Source organism: Dipodomys ordii, unplaced genomic scaffold (assembly GCF_000151885.1).
Source record: "Dipodomys ordii isolate 6190 unplaced genomic scaffold, Dord_2.0 Scaffold151, whole genome shotgun sequence".
Taxonomy (NCBI): Eukaryota; Metazoa; Chordata; class Mammalia; order Rodentia; family Heteromyidae; genus Dipodomys; species Dipodomys ordii.
The window spans coordinates 405,020-414,302 of record NW_012267367.1 but is presented as its reverse complement, the minus strand read 5'-3'; the positions used below and the strand labels follow the sequence as shown (position 1 = coordinate 414,302).

At 46.8% G+C, this 9,283-nt stretch overlaps 1 protein-coding gene across 1 annotated transcript; it reads right to left on the bottom strand.

Annotated features, from left to right (window-relative positions):
* Positions 1-570: 570 nt before the first annotated feature.
* Positions 571-7,163, bottom strand: Klhl38 (kelch-like family member 38). Its single transcript, XM_013032205.1, has 3 exons — positions 5,814-7,163; positions 1,682-1,787; positions 571-860 (listed from the first exon to the last, which is right to left on the bottom strand). The coding sequence occupies exons 1-3, from the start codon at positions 7,161-7,163 to the stop codon at positions 571-573; spliced, it is 1,746 nt and encodes a 581-aa protein (XP_012887659.1).
* Positions 7,164-9,283: the final 2,120 nt, after the last annotated feature.

Sequence of the window (9,283 nt, the reverse complement as noted above, 5' to 3'; positions counted from 1 at the left end):
GGAGAGATGGGATCCAAAACTATCCAGTTTTATAGCACAAACTCTGGCAATAGTGATGGCTCAAGAGGTAGGTATGGAATTTAAAAAGAACCCTTTATCATCTCCCTTCCCTTCCCTTCTCTTCCCTTCTCTTCTCTTCTCTTCTCTTCCCTTCCCTTCCCTTCCCTTCCCTTCCCTCCCTTCTTTTCCGTGTGTGTGTGTGTGTGTGTGTGTGTGTGTGTGTGTGTATGTTTTACTGGGGTTTGAAATCACAGCCTCATGCTTGCTACCACTGGAGCTATACCCCCAGCGCTTTTTGCTTTAGTAAGTTTTTCAGATAGGGTCTCATGCTTTTACCCAAGGCTTACCTAAGACCTTGATCCTCCTATCTACACCTTCCTCATAGCCAGGATTACAGATTTGCTCTACCATGCCTGCCCTCAACCTTGTTTTTAGTGAGTTCTGACAATCATACGCCTGGCCTCAGGTCTGTAAGCTCTCCCACATCCTTTTAGGCTTAAACTCTTTGGATCTGGGTTTCTGTGTGTCTCATCTGAAAGCATTTTGACGGATGTGAGTTCTGTGTAGATCTCATGAAAAGGTGGCCATGTGAGGTATGCACTGGAGAGTCAGGCAAGCGTGGTCAAAGAGTTTGTGTGGCAGCTGTCCCTGTGATGTCCAGGTGTCTGTCTCAGGGTCGTAGCAGTCAAAAGAGGCTGAGTCCTCGATGCTGCAGTTGGAGGTCAGGCGCCGCCCGCCCGTCACATACAGCTTGTTCCCTATCACCGTGGCCCCATGGTGCATCCTCCGGTCCTTCATGTCTGCACATTTGACAAATTTGTTGGACTGAGGGTCATAAGCAAGGGTCCTCCTTGTGTAACCTGAAAACCAAATGACAGAGCTGTGTGCTGGGACTGTTGCTCATGCTGTTTCTGGGGCTCTGTCCTCAAGCATGAGATGGTGAGGTTCTCTGGCAAGGTCTGGCAAATGGCAGAGCTGGGGTTGGCATCTGGATCTGTCTGATGCTGGTCCCCACAGCTTTATCCTCAAATCAAGGCAATAATAAGCCATTAGGGGGCTGGGGACTTAGCTCAGTGGGATAAGGCTTGCCTAGCAAGTGCCACGAGTTCCGGCTTCAGCACCATAGCTTTCTCTGTCTTTTTGGCATTTTTGTCTCCCCACAATCCAAGGAAGGAGCCTTTGTTGACATCAGAAATGCTCCTCCACAACAGCCCTATCTCTTGGATCCCCATTTTACTGATGGGCAAATGGAGGCATAAAATAATCTGCCAGTTAATGGTAGAGCCAGAATTGGAAGCCAGATATTTCTGATTGCATCCTCCCTGCCCCCACCAGCCAGCCTTCCTAACCATCAACATTATGCATCTATGGAGAAGTTGTCAATATTCTTAGCAATAGGAAATATCTCTTAGTGATCGTAAGTCTGGGATGGTGCTAAGTGCTTTGGATATAATAATACACTTTGTTATCACAGCTAATTTGAAAAATTACATAGTATTTCATCCCTTGGTTAGAGATGAAGGCAGGCAGAAACTTCTGAATGAGAAAAGGGCCATTCCCCAAGGTGAATAGAAATGGCATCCAAAAGGACTGTCCTACAGAACACTGTCCATCAGTGGCCTTTTTTCCCTGGGAGATGCCATGTTGGTGGCCCACCCAGAACTGCTCTGCTCAGACTCACCTCCCACGATGACAATGCGCTGTCCTAGTACTACCGCAGGAGCACACACGTTTTTGATCATCCTTGTCTCCATTTTGAACCAGGTGTTTCTGGAAATGTGATAAACCTAAGGGAGAAATACAATCACGGTACTTCCTTTTAAACCTAAAAAAAAGTGGTGGGGGGAGAAGCCAGAAGGCTAGAAATCTGAGGATTGAGATTTGAAGCTGGCCTGAGCAGAAAAGTTCATGAGCTGAGACCTCGTCTTCATCTAATCAGTGAAAAAGTTGGACCAAAAGCATGACTGAAGTGGTAGTGTGTCAGCCACAGGCAGAAAAGCCAAGCAAGAGCTCAAGGCCCAAGTTCAACCCCTGGTACTGGCTTGTATACACATTAAAAAGGGGACAGAAATAGTCATTTTAAGGACAAACCCTGGAAGTTGAGATGTTTTTCTTTCTGCTTCATTCTAGCTTTTAAATTGTACTTACATTGTCACCAAGAAATAATTTATTATTGAATGACAGAAAGAACATTGTTAGAAATTGATCCTTGTGTGACCTCAGGATATATGTGGCTTTATTTCTACAGAAAGGACTAAGTGTTCTGTATTGCAATATGCATTTCCCTTACTTTGTTTGGAACACATTTTTCTTTTAATGAGAACTGGAGCAACTTGGGTGTGTACAAAAATCAGCAGTTCTTCTAATCAATGTTAAACAGTTGCTTAATTTCCTAAATGTTCTGGTATATTCAACCTGGGCATTGGTGGCTTATGCCTATAATCCTAGGATTAGGCTGAGACCTAGGATTGAGGTTCAAAGCCAGCCCTGGCAGAAAAGTCCATGACCATGTGACTTTTATCTCCAATTAACCAGCAAAAAGCCAGATGTAAAGCAGTGGCTCAAGTTGTAGAGTGCCAGGCTTGAGTGAAAAAGCTTACTAAGAGTGAAGGGCCCTGAGTTCAGTTTTATTAGCACATAAAAAATCTGACCTTCAGGGTCTGGGAAGGTGGCTCAGCGGTAGAGTGCTTGCCTCACATGCATGAGGCCCTGGGTTCAATTCCTCAGCACCATATAAACAGGAAAGGCTGGAAGTGGCACTGTGGCTCAAGTGGTAGAGGGTTTTCCTTGAGCTGAAGAGCTCAGGGACAGTGCCTAGGCCTAGAGTTCTAGCCCTACGACCGACCCCCCCCCCCCCCCCCCGCAAAAAAAAATTGACCTTCACAATCATCCTGTGGAAAGGATACTATTGGTTCACCCATTACTCAGATCAGATCATTAAGACTCAGATTAAGTGACCTGCCCAAGGTAGTACAGCTAGAGTGAGTGGAAGAGTTGGTCTGATAAGGCTCAGAGGCCAGCCAGACTGTTGACTATCATGTTCAGGCCTCTGCCTGGGGTCACAGAACTGTGGCCTTTCTTTTTTTAATTTTTAAATTGTTATCATAGAGGTGATATGCAGAGGGGTTACAATTATGTAAGGTAGTTAAAGAGGACATTTCTTTTTGGACGATGTTACCTCTTCCTCCTCTGCCAGGTTTTCCTCCCATTCTTACCCACAAGTTATATAGTTCATTTTCAACATAGTGTCTAGTGAGTACCACTGCTGCATTTGTTCCCCCTTAGTCCCTCCTTTTCTGTGCCCCCTTTACCCTCTCAAAGACAGATAAACAAACAAACAAGACAAAAGGAAAAGAAAACAAAAACAACAACAAAGAAGAAGACCTCTTGTTTCCATTTCCTGGAGTTCATTTCAATGAATATGTTGTATGATCAGAGGCACATAGGCATTGCTCCCCTAAGAGTATCCTCCTTTGGTTTTGCTGTGTGTGAATGCCTACAGACCTGTATAATTTATCATTTGTCTTGGGGTATTTTAGATCTAGCTTCCACATATGAGAGAAACCATGTGCCATTTGTCTCTCTGAGCTTGGCTTACATCACTTAACATGACTAGTTCTAGATCTATCCATTTTCCTGCAAATGACATAGTCTTATTCTTCTTAATGGCTGTGTAAAATTCCTTTGTGTATAGGTACCGCATTTTTTGGATCCACTCATCTGTTGAGGACATCTGGGTTGTTGGTGACCTTTCTGATGGAGGTTTTTGAGAATGAGACCTCTTGAGGTCCTTGTCAGGCCTGTGAGGCTATGAAGCCTGGAAGAGATGAGGGCTAGAGAAAGGGGCGATCGCACTGACCCTGAAAGCTCATTCTTTTATCTGCAAATACATAGGTGGCACATTCTTAGCGAAGTGACCTCCTTGACAGAAAAACAAACATGGATTGCATTTTGCTGGAGAGAGTAATAGCCTCCTGGCCTTCTGCTCTCCCAGTGTTGGGTTTGGTTTCCAAAATAGATTTAACATTTATTCACAATCTTCATAATATCCCAGAGAGAGTAACAAAGGATGGCTGTTGACCAGGGGAGGAGTACGTATATAGTCCTGAGAAAGGAATCGTTAGCTGCTCTCCAGAAACAGGTAGAAAGAAGGCCAGGTAGGAAGGGACATTTACCAGGCCATCTGCACAGTGACCCCATTGCGTTAAAAGAATGCATGCTGCACATGAACCATTCTGCTTCCTCAAGTCACCCCAAAGCACTCCTTTAAAACTATATTCAATAAGCCAAATTTCCATCTCCAAGCTAATAAATAAGAAAAGCATCTTGATAAACACTTTTATCCACTTCCAGTGTCCCATGGCTACAATGATAGCTTTAATCATTTTTGGCTGTGCAGAGGATCCTGTTGGGTTGGACTTTGCATTTCTTGATGGATAAGAAATCCTAGCTGAAGTCGTTATGTCGAAAATGAACTTTACAACTTTCATGTAGGTGGGGGCGGGGGGCCGGGGAGGATTGGGTGGGGGGGGCGGGGGGAGGATGGGAAGGGATGGGAAGGGGAAACAAAGGAGGAGGCTACAATGCTTGATAAGAAATGTACTCATTATCTTGCCCATGTAATTGTAACTCCTCTGTACAGGATTTTCACAATTAAAAAAAAAAAAGAAATCCTAGCTGAAGGATTTTTTTTGAGCTTGGCATTTTATTCTTAGGAACTCAGTGACAATTTTGCAATGTGAAATCATCACTATAGTTGTTGATTCTATTTTGAAAAAAATGTTCAGCGAAGCAGGAGAGGCTCAGATTTACAAAGAAGCACTTTGGTGGATCTGTTTTGTGGATCAGAGCTGTGTCACAGCTCAAATAAATGAGTAGAACTAGAAACAACAATTGTGGAATAACTAAGAATTAGCCCCAATTGTCTGAGAAAATATGAGCCAGACAGTGAAGGCAAGAAAGCATCTCCAGTGACACTGATCAGGTCCAAGTCATCATTACCTGAACTTGGACTTGCCTGAATTTCTCTAAGAATCTCCCAACTCTCTTCCCTTGATCTCTTCTAACTCCTTCTTTACAAGGCATCTAGAAGAAACTCCTAAAATCAAAATCTGATAACCTGACCCACCCTATAATCTCAGATACTGGGGCTTGAAGTCAGGGCCTCACACTTTTGCTTGGCTTTTCCGCTCAAAGCTGGTCCTCTGCCACTCAAACCACACCTCTGTGTCTGGCTTTTCACTAGTTCACTGGAGATTAAAGTATCAGATTTGTCTTCTCAGGCTGGTTTTGAACTTTGATCCTCATATCTCAGCCTCTTGAGTAGCTAGGATTACAGACATGAGCCACTGGCACTAGGTCTACAATCTCAGTGTCTTAACAAGACCTAGAAAGCCCTGCCAGGCCACTCTTCCCCATGACCATCTCTCAAGAATATTCCAAACTTTTGATACACAGGGAGTCAGAAGTAGCAGTTTGAGTGGAGGAGTTTGCTGGGGTAGCTTGGGAAGGGGTTGATAGAGATGGCATAAACTGAAAAACATTCTTGCTGTCAATCCTTCTTCTTCCTTCCCTCCCTCTCTTCTGGCCCTGCAAAATAGAAATGTAAGCACAGGTGTATGCGTGAAATATGATGTGCCTGTTATGTATGCATATACATATGCATATAAACATTTGCTTCTCTATATGAATTTTTAGCATGCATGCACATGCACCTAAACACACACATGTGTGTGCCCATGTGTGTGTGTATGCCATAATATATGTATGTGTTGCATACATGTGCGTGCATGGGTGCAGGGCCAGCTGGTTACCTGGGTAAGGCGTACTGGGTTCTGCATGACATCCTCTCCCCCGAAAAGGTAGAGCCTTTGGTCCTTCACTGCCACCGCCGGGTGGAGGACTCCCACCGGCATGCTGGCCATGGTCTGCCAGGTGTCACAGATGCTGTCATACCTCTCCATGGAAGTCAGGAACTCCTGCCCTTCTCCAATGCCCCCAATGGAGAAGATGAAGTTCTTGTGGGCGGTGCTTCTGTGGGAGTAGCGGGCTGCCAGCATGGGCTCCCCCAGCCTCCACTGGTTGAGTTTCAGGGAGAAGATATAGACCTTGTGACTAATGAGACTCTGCCCGCCACTGACCACCATGCCCCCCAGCACATAGACGCTGCGATGCAAGGCGACAGCCGAGGCTTTGTACAGCCGGGTGGGGAGTTTGGCAAGGTTCTGCCATTGGCCGGTCAGTGCGCTGTACAGCAGGACCTCCCTGGTGGTCTGCTGATTGTCCTTGCGTCCACCCAGGAGGAGGAGGAAGTCTTGGTAGGAGTTCCTCGGAGGGACATGCCACGTGGGTCGGCTGTCTTGGGTACTGGTACCATACAGTGAGAACACCTGCCTCTTGGCCATCTCCAGGATGTCCTGGCAGGCAGGTGAGGACTGCAGGAGCGCATCGTTGGCGATGAAGTGGTGGAAGAAGGCGGGGTGAATATACTGAAGCCGCACCTGCTGCAGTAGTTCCTGCAGGTACCGCCTGCGAGCCTGGACATCGTGTTTAACCCAGGCCATGAGGGCTTCAAACACCTTTTCCTCCTCCCCACACAGCCCGTCATCTCCCAGGTAGTCTTTCAGTTCCAAGGCCCCCAGCTCGTTCAGGTCACCTGATGCAGCCACCTCTGGGAAGTAGGTCAAGGCCACCTCCCTGGCTTTCTTCCTGAGGGTTTCACAGCTTAAGATCTCGGAGAGCCTCACCATGCCCAGGCAGTTGTTGGGGGCCAGCTGGCTCTGCAGGTAGGAGGAGCAGGCCTCAAACAGCCTGGGGTACTGCAGCATGGAGGCCGCCTCCATCAGGGTAAGGACGTTGGCAGTGGTGATGTGCACCTCCCCCGTGTACACGTACCCCACCACCTGCTCCAGAGCCCGGGGATCCACACCTCGCAGCTGCACCCTGGCCTCCCTGCTCTCCCGGAAGTGGCTGCAGAACATGGCCCGGAAGTAGGGGCTGCTGGAGGCCAGCACATTGCGGTGGCAGGGGACCTCCCAGGCACCGGTGCAGATGCTCACATCAGTCAGGAGCCTGCGTTGCCTTAAGTCGTTGAGTTGTTTCAGCAATTCAGAGGAGAAGTGATGGTCTTTGAAGAGCAGGTCATCTGGTGACTCCTCATCCATCCTAGAAAGAGAGGAGGAGCCCCGAGAGGGAGGAAGGATCAAGTCTTTTTTAGCACCATGCACTTGGGGTTAGCTGTGCACACTCCAAGGTTCAGAGCATCTGTGTCCATTCACCAAGTGGTCTCCAGAATCATGAAGAATATGGTGTAGAGAAGAGTGGAAAGGAAGGCCATCCCCTCAGACTCAAAAGCAATATCCCTTTCCTCTCCTTTCCCTCTTTCTTTCCTCTCCACCTCCCTCCCTTCCCCTCCTTGGTTTTCTTTTTCTGATTATGGTTCTTCTCAAAGATAATAGGCAAAAGAAACATCATTAGCTAACCTAGAGAAAACTAAATAAACCAAAGTTGGCTGTTTCTTGATTGTCAGGGGCTGAAATGTTAGTCCGACAGGGCACATGCATTTAACCAGCAGAGATGTGTGTCTTTTCTACAGTCTCAGCACCTGTTGTTTAGTAAACTCATCTGAACATCACTTTCTGGGTATTAGTCATTTCCCAAGGATGACTTTTTGGGGATGTGGTCTTCTGGTAACTAGGCAGAAATGAGGGACGAGAGTGATGTTTATAAAATTTTTCTAGTGATGTTTATAAAATCTATCTATGTACATACATATGTATGTATGTATGTATGCATGCATGCATGCACGTATGTATGTATCCATCCATTTATCTAGTCTATCTGCATGACTCCCTAGTGTCTTTCAGTTTTGTTTTAAAGATGGAACCAAGAGAAATCAGAGATGAAACCATGCATTAATATTGGTCTCACTGGCAGTCTACCTACAGAGGAGTTTAGCGTTAGGGATGCTTACCTTGTTTTGCTGCAGTGACATCCACCGATGCCTGCCTGCTCTGTCTTGTCTTCTCAGAAAGTCTCCACCTCTAGCTCCGAGTGAAACCATAAACTCCAGGCCTTTCCTTCAGTTGGCAAATGATTTGTGCTGGGAGAGTTCTGGATTTGTTTATGCTGAAGGCACATTCACAGTTTCTAGAGCTTTGTGCAAGGGCCCCTGGGCAGGGAGACAGTGTATACATTCCACCGCTAAGAATAGTTGCATATGTACTTTCCACTGTTATGACATGTGACTTTCCAGTTGCCTTTTGCAGTCACCCAAGGGCCTGCAGAGCTGGCGCATGCTCACATGCCTTGTTTCCTTGGCGAGTGTTTACATCGACATAAATAGACCAAGAGGAATGGCTTCTCTGTCCATTTGGACCCAGCCCAAGTCCCCTGTCCTAAGAGTGCCTGGAAACTCTAAATGTCTGTAAACAGATTGCTGTGACCTGTGCAGACTCACTGGAGATTGCTCTAGCTGTGATAAGGTGGCAGGTGGTCCAAGGGTGACATAGGCCCCTGTGCTTTTGTCTGGGTCTTCATGTCCTGCTCTCTGCGTAGCAGAATCATGGAAGGGATATTTCCTCCTCAAGCCTCCTAGCTGTTGAAATCCAGGATAGAAGTTGCTTTTGAAATGTTGGTCATGCACTTTAGAGTTTCCAGATTTGTGAAAGCCTAGTCTCTGTTGGGCCTCCTCTCCCACGAGGTGGCCATGTTCCTCCCCAAACACCTGCCCCTCTGCTACACCTGCTGGCTGCTCCTCAGTCAGCTTCTCTTAGAATCAAGGCTTTTGTTTCCATCTTCACTTTCTATACTTTTTCCTCATCAGATAGGCTTGATTGGTGGCTGCCTAAGAGCAGTGGCAAGAGAGAAAGAAAAAAGAAGAGGAGGAAGAAGAAGAGATGGGGAAGGAGAAGAGGAGCAAGATGAGGAGGATGGGGGGAAGAGAGGAAAAGGAGGAAGGAGGAAGGAAGAGGCAAATAGAAGGCAGAATCGAAGAGGGTGGAGGGGAGAGAGGAGGAAATGGGAGGAAGTAGCGGTGGAATATGGAAGGTAGGATGGAGGAGGAGGAGAAGGGAGAGAAAGGTGCTGGTAGAATAGGTAGGAGGCAGCCTCCAATCACATGAGCCAGAAGCCCACTGAAGAACTTTAGAGCCATGAGGAAGAGTAAAGGGGGCCTCAAATCTACATTGCCTCTGCCTCCAGGGCTCTCCATGATTGTCTATGAGTGGCAGGGAGCCCAGCTTTTTCAAGTCTTGCTTAGATTATTGTACCAGCCTGCCATGCC

Coding starts and splice junctions, on each gene's coding strand:
- Klhl38 (XM_013032205.1), bottom strand. CDS start 7,163: ATGGATGAGGAGTCACCAGATGACCTGCTCTTCAAAGACCATCACTTC. Junction 1,788..5,813: donor ACCCAGTACGCCTTACCCAG/GTAACCAGCTGG, acceptor TTTCTCCCTTAG/GTTTATCACATTTCCAGAAA. Junction 861..1,681: donor GCGCATTGTCATCGTGGGAG/GTGAGTCTGAGC, acceptor TTTGGTTTTCAG/GTTACACAAGGAGGACCCTT.